This window comes from Gavia stellata, chromosome 6 (assembly GCF_030936135.1).
Source record: "Gavia stellata isolate bGavSte3 chromosome 6, bGavSte3.hap2, whole genome shotgun sequence".
NCBI classification, from domain to species: domain Eukaryota; kingdom Metazoa; phylum Chordata; class Aves; order Gaviiformes; family Gaviidae; genus Gavia; species Gavia stellata.
Window position 1 is genome coordinate 28,445,086 of NC_082599.1, and position 19,237 is coordinate 28,464,322.

A 19,237-nucleotide genomic window follows, 5' to 3' on the forward strand; every position below is an offset into this window, starting at 1 on the left:
GCTAAGGCGGCATCTAGGTATCATCCCAAACCGGGCTCCTCTCCTGCCCAGCTTTCCCTCATTCCGGGGTTAGCATCCATCATGCGGCAGGAGTTATTTCGAAATAAGAAAGCACCGTGTTGCAAACACCCCCCAGCCCATTTTCTGACACCTTTTGTTATGCATGCTCTTGCTGCTGGAGAAAATGCTAGTATGTGCACCTGCGAAAAAAACGCCTTCATGGTGTTAACAGCAAGCTGGAGGGTATAAAGCAATAAAACTGCCAAAAGTACCTGTTCCTATTGAGTACATTACCTACACCTATGAATAAAGAGTCCCAGTAGGAATTCTTTCCCTTCTCTTCCCCTTCCTCTATATTTTTATTCATTGTAGATTTGTAAACGCCTGGATCGGGTTACCCTTTCGCGTGTTAAAGTGGAACTCTTGTTAAAAGCAGGAGAACAAGCAAGACACTTACAACTGCATTCAGAGTTACTGAACCGACTCCAAGGGCTCAAGAAGTGAAACAACGACGAGAGGGTGGGTAAGGGGGCACAAAACATCCCAGCCGCCCAGGATAAAAGACATCCCCCTGAAGTCAGCCAGCTGAAATACAAGCGCCGAGGGACTACGGGTTGTGCTCTGCCACCGATCGAGCATCGCTTCGCATCCCCCTTTCCCCCCACCCCCATGGACGGTGCGGTATGCAAACAGGGGGCTCGCACCCCCCCGTCTTCCCAGAGCTAATGACCGGGCCGTGGAGAAGCAAACCCCAAAAACAAATGAAGAAAAGGAAGGGGGGGGGGGGGGCGAATCCCAGGGTGAAAAATAAACCCCTTCTAAATATTTCCAAAAGCGATGCTTCGAGAAAAAAAAAAAAAAAAATCTGCAAAATCTAGAAACCAGTCCCCAGGCAATGTCGCTGGGAGAGGCAGTGGCAGGACCCCTGCTCGGTCTGGGGATGTCTCTGGGCTGTGCGGGGTTTTGCAAGCGGCGGCAGCTGGTGCCGGTGTTGGTTTTCAAAGCCCGAAGCCTCCAGCCCGTTTCCCCATCGAGAGCAACTTTGGGATTTCTCCAGGCTTAGCGAGTTCCGCCGGGTCCTTCCTACCTCAGTCCTCTCCGGTGGGGTCTGTCTCTGGAGTTCATGCTTAGCTGGACGCGAGGAGATTTAAGGAAGGGTAAGGGGGGAAAAAAAGCGAGAGGGAGTGAGAGAGAGAGAGAGGAGAGAGAGGAGAGGGGAGAGAGAGAGATCCTCCGCCGTGCTGGATCAAACTTAATGTCTTTCCCCAGTCCATCTTTGAAAGAGAAGTGGCAATACCACCTGGATGTTCGGATATAAATCCCCTTGCAAATAATAAATGGATTAATAATAACAAGGTATGAAGTTCTTTTTATAGAAAAAAGGAGAGAATTGAAACTAAATGCGGCAGTTAGACAACCATTTTGATAAGAGGATAATTGAGGCGACACTGGTGTATAATTAGAGGATAATTTATGCTATATCCACTTTTATTCCACCTCCCAAAATAAACCCAGTCCATAATCATTACAGGCAAATTGTTCTGAATTTTATAGCAGCAATTTGAACAAAGTACTGCAGTTAATCATGGGAGATTTTTGTGTATTCCTGATTAGAAGTCTAATTGCCTCCTTCCAGAAAGTAAAAATAACTGTAAAACGACTCTATTTTTATCATTAACAATGTTGACAATAAAATAAAATCAACTGGAATTGTAATCTAAAGACAAATTTAGGGCGCACGCACTTTTTTTTTTCCTTGGGTCGTTTATATCCTAATCAAGCTTTTGCCAAAACCGCCAACCGCACCTAGCCATTTGCATATATTTGAAAGCGATTACGGGAGCTGCTGCCGCCGCCGCCGCTGCTTTCAGCGGGGAAAAATGCGCTGCGCGTCTCTTCGCCGCAGTGAAAATACCGCGCGGGGGGGTGGGGGGGAAATGGAGGGGTTCGTGTGGTGGTGGTGGATGCGTGATTGGGGGGGGGGGCACGAGGGGGGATGGGAGCAGGCGCTCCCTTCCCCCCCCCCCCCCCCCGCGCGCGGGGCGCGGAGCGCGCAAGGCACGCTCCGCGCTCCGCGCGCGGGTGGGGAAAATGGGGGAGGGGGGGCGGGCAGCGCGCGCGCTGCCGGCGCGGCGGGGCGGTGACGTCAGGGGGTTGAGTGACCAATGAGGGAGGCGCTGCCCTCCGGAGACGAACCATTCGACTTGTGCGCGTCCCTGCCCTTCAAGTCGAAGCGCCGGAGCCCCAACTTTCCCGGCTCCCACCTTAAAAACCCCCGCGCCCGGCCTCCCACCCCCCCCCCCCAAAAAAAAAACCACCCACCCCACGCGCCGGGGGGATGAAGGAAAAGAGCGGCGTAAAAAAGCGCCGGGAGTAGCCCGCCCTCCCCCTCCGCACACCGCCCTCCCCTTCCTCCCCTCCCTCAGAGAACGAGGCCCCTCGCACAACGGCTCCTCGGAGAGGAGGGGGGGGGGGGAAGAAAAAAAAAAAGGCGGAAAAGAGGAAAAAAAAAAAAGAAAAGAAATTAAATTAAATCACCGCCGCCTCTCCAGCGGTGCCGCGGCGGGTAAGGGGAGCGGCGGTGGCTGGGCAGAGAGGAGGCAGAGCGCGGGGGGCGAGCCGGGGAGCGCCGCGCTCTCCCTCCCAAACTTTGATGATGACCATGACTACGATGGCTGACGGGCTGGACGCGCAAGACTCCTCCAAATCCGCCTTCATGGAGTTCGGGCAGCAGCAGCCGCCGCCGCCGCAGCCGCCGCCGCCGCCCCACTCCCAGCAGAGCTCGCCGGCCATGGCCGGCGCCCACTACCCGCTGCACTGCCTGCACTCCGCCGCCGGCTCGCACCCGCACCACCAGCATCACCACCACAGCTCGCCCTACTCCGGCAGCGCCGGCTCCTACAACCACCGCTCGCTGGCCGCCTACCCCTACGTGAGCCACTCGCAGCACAGCCCGTACCTCCAGTCCTACCACAACAGCAGCGCGGCCAGCCAGACGCGGGCGGACGACGCAGGTGAGCCGGCACCGCTCCCCTAACCCGCTGCCAGCTTCTCCCCCCCTCCCTCCATCCCCGGGCCTCTCCCCGGCCACCCCCGGCCATCTGCATAACGATCCCCGCCGTGCTCCCCGCTCCTGCCGAGGGAGATGCCGGCCCGGGCGTGCGCGGGGCGGCGGGGAGGGGGGGGGCGCTTCTTGTTCTTGCAGCCCCTCCGCGGGCCTACCGCTCCGGTACCCGGCGGCGGGGCCGCCGCGCTCCCCCTCGCCGGCGGCTGCCGGCGGTACCGCGGCGCTGAGCACCGGCGCCTCCCCGTTCGCGCCGCGGCCGGCGGGCAGGGGACCGCGCTCGGCGCTCCTTTGTTACGGCGGGACCGGCTTTAGACAAAATTCCTGCTAACACCTGAGGAGCGAAAGTTTCCAGGCGAGCGGGTCGCATTCCGCGCGGGGGCCGTCTGATTTATGTATTTTTTTTGCAGGGAGCCGCTCATTCGTACGTATCCATCCGGAGGGGCACGGCGGGGGGGGCGGGGGGAGAAAAGCATTGTTAAAAGTCTCGGACTGGTGGTTCACTGACCACCAAACTGGCGACGCGAAGTCACTTAGCTGGGTGAAACCTGGATGGCCCTGGAACCAGGCATCCCTTCACGACGCCAGCGCTGCACCCTACTTCGATTTTTGTTAGTGTTATTCCCTTCCCCCCCCGCCCCCCCCGGGGGAAGGCGGCGTGCCCACCATGCCCGGACAGTTGTTTTTCCTCCCGGTAGCTCCAAGCTGCAGCGCGCCTCGCAGCGTGCCCCCGGGGAGCCGCAGCCCGTCTGTACGCGGCGGTGTTGAACCGGCGGCGGGGCAGGCGGCTGGGTTTTTAGGAGCCGTGGCAGCCAGAACGCCCGCGTTAAGTAGCTGAGGAGGGTGATGTTTCAGCTGCGTTGTTTTGCTTGCAGATCAGCAAAAAACCACAGTGATTGAAAACGGTGAAATCAGGTTCAATGGAAAAGGGAAAAAGATTCGGAAGCCTCGAACCATTTACTCTAGTCTACAACTCCAGGCTTTAAACCACCGCTTTCAGCAGACTCAGTACCTGGCACTTCCAGAGAGAGCTGAACTGGCAGCTTCATTAGGACTTACCCAGACACAGGTAATAACTGGGAATCCCAAATCGCTGAAATCCTGCGCGAGCAATAAAGGCCAAGCAAAGTACGATGCTCCTTAGGCGTTTCGGCCTCTGTACGGGAAGGGTAGAGAAGGTAACGCACACGGTCCCCCATCTGTGTGTGACAGGACTTATCTAATGCGCGACAGAGAGACCTGTCTACCGCAGGAGCTGAATGCGCCCTTCCCTCAGCCGTCCGGCGAGCAAACGCTCCCTTTTGATGCCACACGTAACATTTTAAAATCGCCTGTATTTTCGGATAATTCCAGCACCGAGACGCGGTTGCCCGGCTGTGAAAAGGAGAACAAAACAAAGGCAAGGAGTCTCTGGGCCTGAGGTAGAGCTAAAAGCAAAGCCGCCTCGTAGCAACATACAGGTAGAGAGGAAGCAGGAACACGTTAGGAAATACCTGTAAAATCAATAGTTAATTCACCCTGGATGACTAACGCAAATGCAGTGGTTACCCTTGGGCAATATGTACGAAAGGTGATAATAGATCTGAAGATCAAAGACAGCCGTGTACAAAATTATAGCAGGTTAAGCCATAGTTAAGTGTGGTTGGAGTAGCTGTGCCATTCTGCTAATTTAAGCTTGAAAGACACATGAGGCATTACAGGCTTCCCAGGCTGGGGTTTGCGGAGAAGTGCATGGATAGATGGGATCAATTCGGGTAAAATGTAATCATGTGAATTTATGAGCTTAACAAATAACTTCAGGATTTTATCATTGTCACTGATAACAGTCGCTTCCAGCCAGCGATTTTAAAATACTCAGCAAACATTAATCATGGGAATAGACCTGATGGTTTTACAGATGAGATTTTAGTATCCTTAGCATGCACACTCTATCTCTGCTTTGCTGTCTCACTTTCTCTCTCGCACGCATAGATTTAGGAGCCCGATCCTGAGCATGCAGCTAGACAAGCACCCCTGCTTATGCCCTAACGTAACATCTGCGAAGTTTGCAAGGTCAAATACACATGTGGGAGTTGTTTTCTTTGGGCTTTTTTTTTTTTTTTTTTTTTTGAGAAATGTGTGTAGATATATGTCTTACATCTATCTATCATGTCTATAATAATTCTGATCTGCCAGAGTGGGCCCAATCCTTGCACACCTCGTCAAGTGCAGGCTCCATCCTCGGGAGTTCTGCTGGATTAGGAGCAGGATGAGACCCAAAGAAATCCTGATGGCCAATTACTCTCTGAGAAAAGAGAATTTCCTTTCTTTGGAAACAACTTTTAAAATAAAGCCACAGTCCTGGTTCCATTGTGCCTCCTCCCCCGTCACATCAGCAAGGACCGCTTGATCGTGCAGGTTTTCGGATGCGCGATTTCCTTGTAAGATGCCCTTTGTCTATTGGCTCCTGTCTCCTGGCACAAAATCATATGATTGCCCATGTTTGACAACAGTTTGCCCAAATGATCAAATGACCTCCAAAATTCTGAATGAGGCGTTAAAGCAGGAAAGCTCAGAGCGTGCACTCTGTTTCAGCTCGATCAGTCTGGCCTGCCCAGGGAAAACAAGGTTCCAGGTTAAAACCTGCATCCCTCTCGCTTTCCAGCCCCGCTCTGCCTTTCCTGTTCTCCCCAGTTACACCCAGAGCCCGAGAGCAGCCGTAGCTACCCCTCCTTCCCCATCCCCAACGCCACACCCGACCGGTGTGGGCTCTCAAGACCTTCTCCAGAGCAAACCCACGGCCCCCGGGGTCTCCCCTGCCGTGCCCTGGGTGCTGACGGCAGCCTAATACCTGCTGCGTTTTGGTTTACAGGTGAAGATCTGGTTTCAGAACAAGCGCTCCAAATTCAAGAAGCTGCTGAAGCAGGGCAGCAACCCCCACGAGAGCGACCCTCTGCCCGGCTCCGCCGCCCTCTCCCCTCGCTCTCCGGCTCTGCCTCCAGTCTGGGACGTTTCAGCTTCTGCCAAGGGAGTCAATATGCCTCCCAACAGCTACATGCCTGGCTATTCTCACTGGTATTCTTCTCCACATCAAGACACAATGCAGAGACCACAAATGATGTGAATTGTCCAAGAGAAATAATCTCCCAAGAACGCCTCGTCTCGACATGGCAAAAAGTTCCCCTGCTTTGCCAAGCCGTGCCAGCTAACAGGCTCTGTGTGAACTTGTAGATGCGGCAAAGAGACAGAGTGGCTTTATTTTATTTTATTTTTTTTAAGTAACCTCAGCGATTGATCTTGAACAGAAAGACACAATTTTCATTCTGGCGCACAGAAGACACTTCTCTTTAGGATATTTTCCTTTGGACTCCAAGGCACCAGCCTCTTTCTCTGTGGAGTATACGTCAAAACAAACTTTTTACAGACTTTGCCCACAAGAAGAACCTGAATCTACCATAGTGGCCGTTTTTACTTGTTTAATGAGCTAAAGACATTACATGATGAAAGAGAGACTAGTCCAAGCTCCTTCATTTTTATTCACCAAATCCGGATTGGGGAAAGAAAAAATAAAAGAGAGAAGAAGGGATTAAAAAAAAAAATAAAAAGAAGAGGGGGGGAAAGGAGAACTGGTTGAAAAATGAAAATACACTGTAAGATTAGAACATTACCACGAAGCAAAACCTGCATGCTTTCTCAAAATGCAACGGGCTGCGGCTCAGAAGAAACCGCCGTCTCTCCCGCGACGAGCCCCGCACCCGCACAGACCCGCACACAGCCGGACAGACTCCCGGAGACGAGCAGGAAAGAGAGAGCGAGGGATCCGCGGCAACACCCGCCGCCGCGGTCTGGGGAGGGGAGGCTCAGCGCTGCCCCACGGCAGTCTCACCCACTGAGCGAGAGGGACCTTTCCCCCGAGCAACCTTTCTGTATATATTGTTGAATTTTAGTTGTATATATACTTTGTATGGTTTTGTCTTCTTTCATATATAGAGTAAAAGCCACAAAACGCCCGCCTGGCTCCTATTTCTCTCCGCCTTAGCGGATCCCCACCTCCCCCGACCTGCCCCCCGAGTTCAGCCCCGGCAGCCGTCGCTGTCCCCCCGCTTGCCTGCGCGCACAGACACCGCGCACTGAACACCTATCTGCGAGCAAAGAGAGAAAAGATGGGGGGGGGGGGGGGGGGAGCCGGTGGTTTGCTTAGTTTTAAGGCTACGACCAAGACAGGAGATATCGAGAGCGCAAAGATAAGCCTAGAAGAAGTTTCTCATCACCCGGCCGTTTCTGCTGCGATTTCACGGCTCCGCGGCTCAGCTGAGCTGAGCTTTCTCGCCGAGGCAAAGCTCAGAGCCCTGCCTTTCTTCCCAGAGGTTGGAAACTCCAAATTATTAAGAAAGGAGGCGCCCTCCTTTGTTTTTAAAGAGCAGACAATGCAAGCTGAGGAATGCTTTGCAGAGCCCTGAGCGGTGCCCAGGCACACAACACGCTGTCCAGCCAGCTCCAGCCTCACCAGCTTGTGGAAAGCACAGCAACTACTGACAATGAAAAGCCCTTTCCTCGTCCAAGCTGGGTGCCCCATACTGAGAGAATTAATGGCTAGAGACCTGGGCATCCTTCAAATTATGAACCTTGAAACCACTGAGCCATTTATCAGAAGTCAATAGAGATCCTCAGAGTGCTCCATATAATGACAGCTACATACAGTCGTGCAAAAGGACAGTCACTATAATTAGACACAAAGCAAAGACTACTTACCAATATACCAGTTTTTTGGGGGGTGTTTTTTTGTTTTTTTTTGAGCAACTTCCACGCTCAGTCAGTCTTCAGAGTGGTTTAAAACCGATCAGTCTTGTCATTTTCTACCATTCGTATTGTTACATTAGGAAAAATGTTTTCTTTTCTTTTTTTCCCCTTCCCACTGTGAAACTTTGGGTTCAGAGCTCCCCAGGATCAATTCTGAACAAAGCCTCCAGCTGCAGTGCCATCCAATTTGAAGCAGACATTGGGGACAATTTAAGGTTTTTATCCACAAGAAGGTTTTTTTCCATTCTCTTAAATGCAGCCATAATTAGAGTAATTTTTCATGTAGCCCGCTGATTACAGCGTTTTTACCGTCAAAGATAATTACCTGTAATTTTCTTCCACTTTTAATACTAAAAAGCCATCTTTATTTAGATTCAGGAACAGGAAAGGCGAAACAAAAGAGGAAAATTATTCTGTTATTCATACACAAATTGCAGAGACGTAGGGCCTAAAATTGAAAATTAACCAAAATTATAATGCTGAAAAGAATGGAAGAGGCTTCAGAAGTACAGCTGGTAGTGGGGCTCACTGAATTATTCAAATGACACGGGAGAGAAAGCTACCATACATTTAAACCAACAGCATTTGTGTGTGTGTGCGTCTTTCAGAAGACCCTGCTTTGCACCCCCCAGGCCGGCCCCCGTGCGAGCTCACCCTCGCCCCGCAGAAGGGCGGCGGATGCCCAGGTGAGCGAGCCCCGCAGCCCGGGGAGCCCGGCCCGGCCCGGCCGAGCCCAGCCCGGCGGGTCCCGGCCCCCACGGCCCCCGCAGCCGCCTTAACCCTTTCGCTGCAGCCCCCGAGGGGGGACGGCGGCGGGCGGCCCTCCCGCCCCGCTGGAGGGCCCGGGGGGGGTGGCAGAGGGGGGCTCGCCGTTTCCCGTGGGCTTTCGGGGGGCTCGTCCTCGCCTGCGCGCCTCACCGGTGCCAGCGTGGGTACCGGCGCGGAAAGCCTCTCGGTGCGCCGTGCCCTCCTGCCCCACGAGTGGTTTCTCGGACAGGCTTAAATCGAGCCCAGCCAACAAGCAAGCAAGCAAATGATAACAGTAAAAAATCCCGACTAGCTGAACGCAGCGGGAGAAGGCGGGAGAGGCAGGCCTTCGGGAGAGCAGGCTGGGAGCGAATGGCAGCAGCGGCAGCGCCGGCTCCCACTCGCGCGGCTGCCGCCCCGGGAGACTCTCGTGAAACAGCGTCATCTATGGATGGAGCGGCAGCAGCTCCCCACGCCAGCCGCCAAACCTGCCGTCGCCGGGCTGCCAGCGCCGGCTCCGCCACCGCCTGCCCGCCCGCCCGCCCGCCCGCCGCCGCGCTCCGCCGTCCCGGGGCCGCCCGGATTGCGCGCCGCGGAGAGCCGCGGAAAGGCGCGCTGTCGCCGCCCCGCTGCGGGGCCGGGCGACCGGGGCCGGCCCCGGGGCTCGCACGGTTCCTCCGCTGCCTGCCGAGCCCCGCGCCGCCCCTCCGCCCCCCCCCCCCCCAACCCCCCCCGCCCCGCGCCGCCCGCCGCCCCCGGCGGCACCGGGGGGGAAAGGGGGTGCGGAGCTGCCGGGATCCGGCCGCGTGCGGGAAACCGCCGTGGCGAGAGTGACCGCCGAAGTGGGGGAACGAGCAAGGACGGAGCGCGCCTCGAAGGGGAAGGCGCCAAGCAGTCACAAACCGACCCCAAACCCAAGCGAGCCCCCAAACTTACCCCCTGTGAAAATCTGCTAAGCAAGGATCGGGGTCTAGAAATCTACACTGAACAGAAGCGGTGGAGAATATTTTTCTGAGTCTCAGGGCAGAAGCTCTTTCTCTATATTCTTGGTTGAGTGAGCACATCCAGGTGTGAAATTGTTTGCACACCCCAGCACCTCTTATATTGCCAGCAAAATTAGCTGTTATTACTGTCACTGTTTAGTGATGGTTAGCTTGATAAAAAAAAACTGCTGTAATCAAGACCTGGCGCATCTTTGCAAATTACAGATAATTGTAAACGTCCAGATTATGATAATAGCATCCTAATCCAGCCTGCAATATAATTATTACAGAGTGTTACATCTGAAACTGTCCAGTAGGGCTAATTCAGCCATTATTTAGACCCTATTTTTGCACTGCAAATGGGTTGCTGAGTTGAAAATGTACGATTGTAATTTCACGGGGCACTCAATGAGTAATGGTATAGGGAGAGGAAAATACAAAAGTGAAATGTGAACAGTAGCGATCAAATCAAACTCTGAAGGACAAAAGACTGTTTGATTCATAGGGAATGAGAAGAGCGGGAATTAAGAAAATAGCAAATCAGTGGTCTGCAGCGTTACGCGTCCAAATCCCAACGAGTGCGAGCCTGATGTGCACAGGCAGGGGCTGGCGCTTCGGGCTCTCGCCGGCATCAGTCCGCTCGGCTCGGCTCGGCTCGGCTCGGCTCGGCTCGGCTCGGCTCGGCTCGGCTCCTCCCGGCGGTCTCTCCCCGGTACCCGAAGGACCCCCGCGCTCCCCACCCACCCCAAAAGCGGGCTCGCCCTTCTCGTGTGCCTCCTCTCAGACGACTGAACGTCACTTTCGGGCACGAAGCCTCGGGAGCCTCGTAACGGGGCGGGGGAGAGCGCGGGTGCGGGGTGCGGGACGCCCGGGTCGGGCACCCGCCGCGGGAGGCTGCGGAGCCCGCGGCCTTTTGCGCTCCTACGCACCCGCTGGACCAGTCGTCAGGGGTCCTTAAGGAAATTAGCACAGAACCGACTCAATTGTAATTAATTAAACGAAAGAGCCTGGCTAACAGGACTACCTGCAGCTAGCGAGGTTAACTCATTGGGCTAGTTCGCTTTCGACTCCTGATGAGCTTTTATTAACCCTGGATACGAAATACGCAAACCCGCTTCCATTTTTAATGGGCCAAATCATCAAAGCGCGCTTGCTGCCCTGTCGGCAGGTACCGGCAGGGTCCGGCTGCGGGGCGGGGGGGGGGCAGCGGCCGGGTCTGGCCCCCCCGGGCGGGAGGGGTGCCGGCCCTTGCTGGCCTCCCCCGGCTGCAGCCGCGCCTGGCAGCCCGCAGCCTTCCTCTGCGCGCTTTTCTCCACGGGAATTAATAAAAATAACGCGAAGAAAAGGAAAGGAAAGCTCAGCGGATACCGCGAGGTGAAAGCCCTATAAAAGGCGTTATATGATGCATATCGAGGAGACCGTAAAGAATCCCTGGGCTGGAGGGCCAGCTCCGCATTCAGGCAGACGATGCCGCTGCAGAGCACGGAGCCAGGTCAGGATCCGGCCCGGCGAGGCTCGCTGATCCCTGCTGCAAAGCCCAGGCTGAGGTTTAGGCAACCTCTCCGGGACTGCCGAGGGGCAGGCAGCAGCGGGGGGAGAGCGAGGAGCCTTCCCCAGGCTCCTCCTTGCCAAGTGCTGAATCAGTCGCAGCTTCTGGCCGGGCCCCGCTCCCCGGGCCCTCACCTAAAGGGAAATAAGGAGCCCAGGGGGCCTGGGAGTTTCTCCCGCGGCCTTCAAGGTCGTGTCCGTGGAGGGTGTTCACACAGACACCCGGGGCGTGGGTGCATGTCGGGATTTATCGGGTCTGTATTCCTGGCAGGTAAACCGTTGCTTATCCTCCCAAACCGCGTGCAAATAGACGCACCGCCGAACAAAGAGCAGAAACATTTAATTGGTGTAATACAGAATCTCCCTAAAAATAAGAGAGAGAAACGGAGGCTTAATGTAAACTCCGCGGTTCCTATTTCCACGGCTCTCGTCTGACCTATAAAACAGGTTATTGCGTTACTGCAGGCAACCGCTCAAATGACGGAAAGCAAGAAGAGGGGCTTCTCCCCCACCCCACCCCCGACTTTCCTGAAGCAATAGATCTCCTTTCCGTAATCCACAACCGAACCACCTAAAGTCTGTCAGTCGCAAAATTGCGTGGTAGAAATCTTTAATCGATGCCACATGTGCGGTGCACGTTTGGGATGCAGCGCTGCCGGCGGCGGAGCGGGCAGCGCCCGGAGGCCCGCGCAGGCAGCGCGCGCCGCGGGGGAATGAATTTATGGGGGAGATGGAGGGGAGCGAGAGGGAGAGAGGAACGCCTGACGAGCGGGTGCCTTGACGCGGTGACAGGTTGGAGGGGGTGAGGTTTTTTTCCCCAGGGAGGAGGGGGAGGGAAACCGAGTCGTTTGGCGAGGGGGCAGCGCTCCCCCGGGATGGAAGCTCTTTCCCGCCGAGCGATGCGGAGATGCCCGGGCAGGGACCAGCGGGGGGCTTTTTGGGGGGACGGGGGAAGGTGCTCCCCCGGTGTCTGTAGGTGGGGGCGGCGGGCAGTCAGCTGTGTGCGTCTGGGTGTGCGTGTTGTGGGTGTGCGCCCCATCCCGGGGGCGAGCGCAGTGGGGGGGTGGATCTACTGTGGGTGGGAGAGCCCCAGGGGTGCAGGCAGTGTCAGGAGCTCTCGATCTGGGGCAGCTGAGGCTGCAGGCTGCTCCGCGTCGGTGCGTCTGTGTGCCTGTGTGTGTGTGTCTCTGTGTGTGTCTGTGAGCCTGTGTGTGTGTCAGGCCCTGTGGCTCAGCCCTGGAGCCGCTCGGCACCCACAGGAATGTGGCTCCTCTCGGCTCCCCGAGCTGCCCCGGCTCCACATGGAAGTGGCCGCCAGGAAAAGAGAAGGGAGGGGGAAGAGAAAAAGGGGGGGGAGGAAAAAAAAAAAAAAAAAAAAAAAGCCCCGAGCCAGCAATCCGCCGAGCCCAAACCCAGCGTCAGACAAAGGACAGTTCATCCCATCCCTTTCCCGGGGAGGCAAGAGGGGAGGCCCGGACAATCCAGGCTCCCTCCGGCCACCGCCGGAGCCCCGGTGGTGCGCCCGGGCGGGGAGAGGCGCCGGGGTGTGCCTGCCTGTGTGTACGGGGACAGGGGGGACAGTGAGGACAGGAGCATCCCCTTGGCCCGGGGCTCTCACCCAGGGGCTGGCGGCTGTAGACCCTGGGTGTGCATCGGGGCCGTGGCCACGGCGACAGGGAGCCCCGGCGAGGGGCATTTCCTAACCGGGCCTGGCTACCCTCTCTCGGGAAGAGGTGCCAGACTCTCCCCGAACTGCCCAATACCACCCCGAGCTGGGAGGAAGAGAAGTTACGCAGGGAGAGGGACCGGCATGGAAACCGAGCCGAGCTGCCTCGGGGAGCGGTGCCAGGGCCCAGGCTGCCCGGCTAGCGCCGGCAGTGTCAATTCCCATCCCTGCCCGGCATCCTGCCTGCCGGCACCCCGCCTCCCCGGAGCTGTTCCTGCGCTGTCCGCCCGAGCCCTCCCGGCCCCTGCAGGATGCCGTGACCAAACAGCCCCGCGGCAGCGCCTCAAAGAAAAGGGTGGGTGGACCGACCTGGGAAATAGACTTCCACCTCTTGTGTCCAAGACTCGCTGCAAAGGAAAGGGACCTCGGGAGGGAAGGATCTCTTACTGCAGGTTGAAAAAAGATATTAATGCTTGGCTAGAGCCAAACGAGGAAAAGAACGGAAGAAAATGGAAAGGTCGGGCTTTTTTTTGCACGGGGTGGAAGTTAGCAGAAGAGACAAAGCCGAGCGTTTCAGCAGCCCCAGAGTCGCGGGAAGTCCCGGAAACCTTGCGAGTGAAATGAGCAGGAGCCGGTCCCCAGAGCCGCTGAGAGGACGCGGGGAGCGGCGGGGCACCGGCGGCGGGGCGGCCCGCTAGCCGGCAGCGCCCGCCCGCAGCGGGCAGGGGTGGGCAGCCAGCGGCGGCCCCCGCCGCCCTGTCTCCGGCACCCACGCACCCCTCCCCGGCGTGCAGGGAGCAGCTTCACCGAACAAACTGGTCTATTGTACTGCAAGCCATTTACCAGCCCCCAAACCTGTTACAAAACAGCAACCCCGGGCTTCTTTCTTTGGGGAGAAAACACGCACACTCACACACACACGCACTCATACTCACGCACACGCACACAACATGGCAGGCAGGAGCGGAGGGAGAAGAAAGGAGGGGGAGGTAGCGGGGAGGAAGAATAGAGACAGGTAAGTGCGCCCCAGGGCAGGAGCGTGCCTTTTCAGGCCTCCTCTCCGGCCCTGCCAGTGCTCTCCCCGCCATCCTCGGGTGACAGGGGGTAATTTTTTATCTCGGGGATCCTTCAAGCCGTGCCTTTGTCACATCCATTGCTGCCGCCCTACCCTGCACTGCCGTGAATTCCCGGCGCGGCGCCCCGCTCCGCTCCCCCCCCCCGAGGTCTGGGGAGAGGGGGGGCCACCGCGGGAGCGTGTGCCGCCGTGGGGGCCCCGGCGGGCCGGTTGCTGCCGGGGAAAACCCGGGGTTTCCGCTGGGAGAGGGGCCCACGCTCGGTGCGTGCCGCCGCGCTGGTGCTCCGCGCCCGTGGGCAGCGCTCCGGCCGCCTGGCTGAAACCGTGCCCCCATCCCCTCCCCGCTGCCCGGGAAGCGCTAGTGATGGCTCCACCGCCCAGCTTTTTCCCTAGGTCGTGTAGATAGAGATAAAAACCCCCAAAGGTACCTCCGCAAAGTCCCTCCTTCAGCCGGAGCCGCCGCAGGCTTTTACCAGGAGCAAGGGGAGCGGGGCCCTCATTTTATCCTTTTCTCATATTTAGTGGCTCCCTTTGACGGAAACGTAATTTGTATAATTAGCCGAGCGCACACGGGCGACTGATGGGCTGTGGAGTGTGCAGCTCTCGACGCTAATTGCTCTCAGGAAAGGATTCAGGGCGGCTTAAGGCGAGAGATTCGCTTTCTAGCGTTAGGATGGGCAGCTTTGCCTTCGCTTTAAATCACTGTGCGGTAAGGTGTACGCGGTCTTGCAAAAGCCCCTTTTCCAGGGGGGACGGAGCATCGCCGCCCCCCGGCTCGCCCGTGGGGACCTATAAGGGTCAGATCCTGCCAACACGCCCGGGCTGCGGTGGCACGGCACGGCGACAGAATGTGAGCGTCCAGGATCGGGCCCCTCAAAGTCCCTCTTTCCTCGCTTGCTTTCTGCAAGCCAATTGGCATTACTATTTTTTTGTCTCCTCTTATTAATGGAAGAAGGGGTAATTTGGAAACGTTTCTCGTGGTCGAAATAATTTTATTTTATTCAGAATATACAGTTTAATTCCTCTATCTACAATTATTTACAGGGTTAAAATAACATTGAAAAAAAGTCTCTGGAAAAGTTGAGGTCATAGATTTCAAGGCACCATTGATAGTGTCCACAGCTGAGCCAAAAAATGTCCGTATTGTATAAAAAAGGGTTTCCTTTGAAATGCAATAAGTTACATGCACAAGCTTTACACATTTTAATCTTTTTGTTTGTTTCGTTTCCCTTTTAAAAATCCCCCGTACGCATTCCTTTCGTTATTATTCCTTAACAGTAAAACACAGGAGTCCAAGGAGCAGGAAAAAAAAAAAAAAGGGGGTTAGACTCTAATAAATTGTCCCAGAGGCCAGCGCTAACGGGTGCTGTAGGGAGCCGTGGGGTTGGAGGTGGGAGTTGATGGAGTTGGCAGCGGGGTACCAGGAAGCGGAGCTCTCCAGGTAGCTGGATGCAGGGGACGGGTTGGAGTTTGGAGGGTGAGCGTGTGCGTGGGCATGGTGGCTGAGGGTGCGGGACGAGCCCTGAGGTTCCCAAACCGCAGGCGACTGTGGAGAGTTGCAGGCCATGGGGTCGCTGGAGCTGGGGCTGTGCTCCGGAGGCATCTCCCCGTTCTTCATGATCTTCTTGATCTTGGATCTTTTATTCTGAAACCAAATTTTCACCTGGGAGGGGGGCGGGAGGAGAGGAGAGGGGAGGAAAGAGGGAGGGGGGAGGGAAACCGACACCGTTAATGCCCACCTGGCACGCCGGCGCTCTGCGGCTGCGAGAGATCCGCTCTCCGCCGCTCTCCCGGCCCCTCCGCGGGGCCCGATCCGGCCCTTCCCGCCGCGCCGGGGGGCGCCCGGAGCTCTGCACCCCGCCGGGCCGAGCCGTGCCGTGCCGGGCTGGGCCAGGCCGAGCCCTGCCGTACCGGGTCAGGCCTAGCGGAGCCGAGCCGAGCCGAACCGAGCCGAGCGCGGTACCTGTGTCTGCGTGAGCCCCAGGGAAGCGGCCAGCTCGGCCCGCTCGGGCAGGGCGAGGTACTGGGTCTTCTGAAACCTCCTCTGCAACGCCGCCAGCTGAAAGCTGGAATAAATAGTCCGGGGTTTGCGCACTTTCTTTGGTTTGCCGTTCACCATCCTCACCTCGGGCTCCACCACCTCCTTCTCTGCACGGGCGCAAGGGCGGGAGAGAGACACAGACGCAGACGTTAAGGCACGGGACACGGCTCCGCTCCGCGCAGCCTGCGCCGGCGGCGGCGGCGTCCCGCCCGCGGGCCGGGCCGGGCAGGGCAGCGGCGCCGGCCCGACGGGCCCCCGCGGCTCCCCCCGGGGCTCCCGCCGCCGGGCGGCGGCCCCGCGCATCCCCGCCGGCTCCCCGCGGTGAGGCGGTGGGGCCCCGCTCCCTCCGCGCCGGGCCTCGGCCACCCGCGGCCCTCCTCCGCCTCCCGCGCCCGCCGCGGGCATCCTCCGCAGAGGGCGGCGGCGCCGGGCGCGCAGCGCGGCGCGGGCGGGAGCGCGGGGCATGCGCGCCCGCCGCGGGAATTAGGAGGATTATTGTTGCCCAGCTGGGACGAGGCCGGCCCGGAGCGGAGACCGCTTCCCCCGCACGCCCGCGCCTTCCCCCCGCCGCCGGGAGCGTGTCCCCAAGCGCCGCCGCGGCCGCACTCGTGCCAGGCAAGCCCCAGTCGCTTGGCTCGGTTACGGGCTTGCTTGATTTTTTCCCCCTGTCCCCTTCTTTTTCTTTTTTTTTCTTCTCCATTACAACTTACAAAGAAGTCAATGGAAAGCGCTAAAACCGCGGCGCTTTCTGGTAAAAAACCCTCCCGGCTTCGCAGCCCCGCCACGGCTGGGCTCCCCCTCCCAGTCTCCTCCCCCGCCCCTCCGGCACAGGGGGAAGGAAACTTTCTTTGCCACCGCGAACCTGAGTTTGAGACACGCAACAAGGCTCGGCTATTTTTCCTCCTCTTCCTGCGGGGGGAAGGAGGAGGGAGGCAGCCGTGGGGACCCGGGAGCAGCTGACCGACGTTTGCTTCTCTAAAGCACTAGTCCTAGGATTTGTGGTTTAGACCGTGCGGGCTGGTCAGGAAAACTCGACCCAGCTCTCCTCCTTTATTTTTTTTGTTCCTTTCTTTAATTTTCCTTCCTGCCCCCCTTCCCCCGTTTATTTTTTTACTTTCTTTCTCCCCGTGGTTCAGGGAAAGCTGCATCCTCGCGGTCCGCGGGGCAGGGCTCTGCCGGGGCGCGCTCTCCCAGCCTCCCCACGGCCGCGGAAGCTCCCCGCAAGCCCCCGGCCCCCGGCTCTCACCTGGCTGGCTGGCGGAGCTCTGTACGCGGTTGTAAGCCCCGCTGTACTGGTGGTAGGGGCTGGCGTAGCTGTAGTCTGCATAGGCTTTGGCAGGATAGTTCCCAGCAGATCCGTTCATGCCGTGGTACTGATACTGGTAAGGGTTGAGCGCTTTTCCGTAGGAAGCCGAGGTAGGCGAGCAGTAGCCGTGCGGGGCTCCCCCCGCCGGGCTGTAGTAGTCGGAATCCGTAGCCGAGGACTCGGGTAAAGTGGGAGATTCCTGGGACGGGTGGTGCATGGCTGCGGCCGTCTGGAAAGGAGTCTGGAAGTCGCCGGATCTGATGTTGGGGACCCTTCTGTCAAATACTCCTGTCATAGCTCGGAGCCGGCGGCTGGCTGGGGCTGGCTGCTGGGGCTGCTCGGGTCTAAGCAGACATGTCTGGGGGAGGAGGCTGCGGCGCTGTGTCTGTCTCCGGCAGACTGCTGGCTGGGGCGCAGCATAGGCTTGGTTAAATCCTTAATTGCGCTCTTACGCACAGCAGGGTGGATCGGGTTCCATTGGCCAGAGCAATCGGGAGCAGCGACACCCTAACTCGTCCAACTAGTTTAGCACAACAAAGCTTTGGCTTAAAAAAAAAAAAAAAGAAAAGAAAAAAAAGGGGGGGGGGGGAAAGTCCCATTCAAGCTCTTTTAAAGTGAATACCAACAGCGATCTCCCAGCCCGAGCGTCGCGATCGGGAGGTTTCCGGCTCCCCCCCGCTGCAGCCGGCGCGGGGGCTCGGCCGGCCCCGCCGCCCCGCGGGCGCGCAGCCCGGTGCCCCCGCACCTCCAGCCCGCAGCGCCCCGCGGGAAGGCCGGAGCCACGCCGCTCGGATTTGCCGTCCGGTCCCTCTTGGCTACGTTGATGGCTTGGGAACAACGCACCGGGCGCTCCCCGTTCCCAAAACGCGATTTCTGATCTGGTGGCGGTAACCATTAGTGTGGAACCGGGGTTGTTTCACTCGGATCGTCCTCCCTCTGCGGGGGGACGCCGTCCGGGACCTCCGCGTTAAATAAGTAAATCACATTACGCCCCAAAAATCTTGAAGTTTAGTTACATCATTTCCTGCGTCGAAGACCCTAGCACGGCCCGGAGCCAGGCGGGAGTCTCCCGGCAGGACGCCCTGCCGTGGGGGTGCGGGGGAGCTGCCGGGGGCACCGGTGGCACCAGACGGCCTAGGGGCACCCGCCCCGCGGGTTTCGGAAAGGCGACCCGGCTGTGGCACGATGCCCGTGGGCGGAGAGCCCCCGGCCCCCCCGGCAGCGGCGGCGCCCGTGGCCGCTCGGCCCCACGCGTGGCCGCTCCTCACCGCCCCGTGGCGATGCTCACCATCTGGTCCGGCTCCGGCCCGGGGTCAGATGCCCGTCGCGAGGGGAGCTCGAATCACCCTCACGCGTGGGCAGGACCACTGCGAGGCCGCCGCGGGGCTTCTCCACCTGGAGGCCGTCGCAAGAGCCCACTTCCCGGGTGACAGCCTCCCAGACGCGGCTGGTGCTGTGCGGGGGTGTCGCCGCCCCGCAGCACCCCGACCAGCAGCACCCTCCTTCGCCAGCACCCGGTCTTCCGCGCCCCTCTGCGCGCCCAGGTCCCAGGCGATGGGCTCCGCGGCCGGGCCGGGGCGAGCCACGGGCTGGTGATGCCCATCCCCGGTAATTTTACAGCAGCGTTGCAAAAAAAAAAAAAAAAAAAAAAAAAGATCAGATTTTTACGAGACACTAAGGAAAACAAATAAAAGGCTGTTTTCAGTGACCTGGAGTTGTAGATTTTTCTGAAGTTGTTTACTCTCCAGATTTAGCCTGTTTGCTCACCGAAGATCTCCTAGCCAGCTGGGTAACACTTGTAACACAACCATGCATGTTGTACTTGAACTTATTGTTTGCTTTGGAAATGTCCACAGCTCATATAAAATCACATTAAACAAATCCCTCAGCATTTCATGATATGAATCGCTTACTTAAATCCATTGGAAATTTCTCTCCTCCCCTTTATTTTTTTTTCTAAAGAGAGGAACCGGAGAGGGATATACGTTTACGACCGGGGAGGGGGGAAATAAGTTTATTAAAGCTCCC

At 57.9% G+C, this 19,237-nt stretch overlaps 2 protein-coding genes across 2 annotated transcripts; one reads left to right on the top strand and one right to left on the bottom strand.

The window, feature by feature from the left end:
- The first annotated feature begins 2,653 nt into the window (after positions 1–2,653).
- DLX6 (distal-less homeobox 6) lies at positions 2,654–6,167 on the top strand. The gene is made up of 3 exons (XM_059819009.1): positions 2,654–3,014; positions 3,940–4,133; positions 5,916–6,167. Exons 1-3 carry the CDS (start codon positions 2,654–2,656, stop codon positions 6,165–6,167), a joined length of 807 nt encoding a protein of 268 aa, XP_059674992.1.
- Positions 6,168–15,192: 9,025 nt separating this feature from the next.
- DLX5 (distal-less homeobox 5) lies at positions 15,193–17,504 on the bottom strand. The gene is made up of 3 exons (XM_059819010.1): positions 17,150–17,504; positions 15,826–16,010; positions 15,193–15,525 (listed from the first exon to the last, which is right to left on the bottom strand). Exons 1-3 carry the CDS (start codon positions 17,502–17,504, stop codon positions 15,193–15,195), a joined length of 873 nt encoding a protein of 290 aa, XP_059674993.1.
- Between the last annotated feature and the right edge of the window lie 1,733 nt (positions 17,505–19,237).

Excerpts from the sequence above, each read along its gene's own strand:
- DLX6 (XM_059819009.1), top strand. The coding sequence starts at position 2,654 with ATGATGACCATGACTACGATGGCTGACGGGCTGGACGCGCAAGACTCC. Across the intron at positions 3,015-3,939 it reads GACGCGGGCGGACGACGCAG|ATCAGCAAAAAACCACAGTG; the intron begins GTGAGCCGGCAC and ends TTTTGCTTGCAG. Across the intron at positions 4,134-5,915 it reads TAGGACTTACCCAGACACAG|GTGAAGATCTGGTTTCAGAA; the intron begins GTAATAACTGGG and ends TTTGGTTTACAG.
- DLX5 (XM_059819010.1), bottom strand. The coding sequence starts at position 17,504 with ATGACAGGAGTATTTGACAGAAGGGTCCCCAACATCAGATCCGGCGAC. Across the intron at positions 16,011-17,149 it reads GAGCTCCGCCAGCCAGCCAG|AGAAGGAGGTGGTGGAGCCC; the intron begins GTGAGAGCCGGG and ends GCGCCCGTGCAG. Across the intron at positions 15,526-15,825 it reads TGGGGCTCACGCAGACACAG|GTGAAAATTTGGTTTCAGAA; the intron begins GTACCGCGCTCG and ends CCCCCCTCCCAG.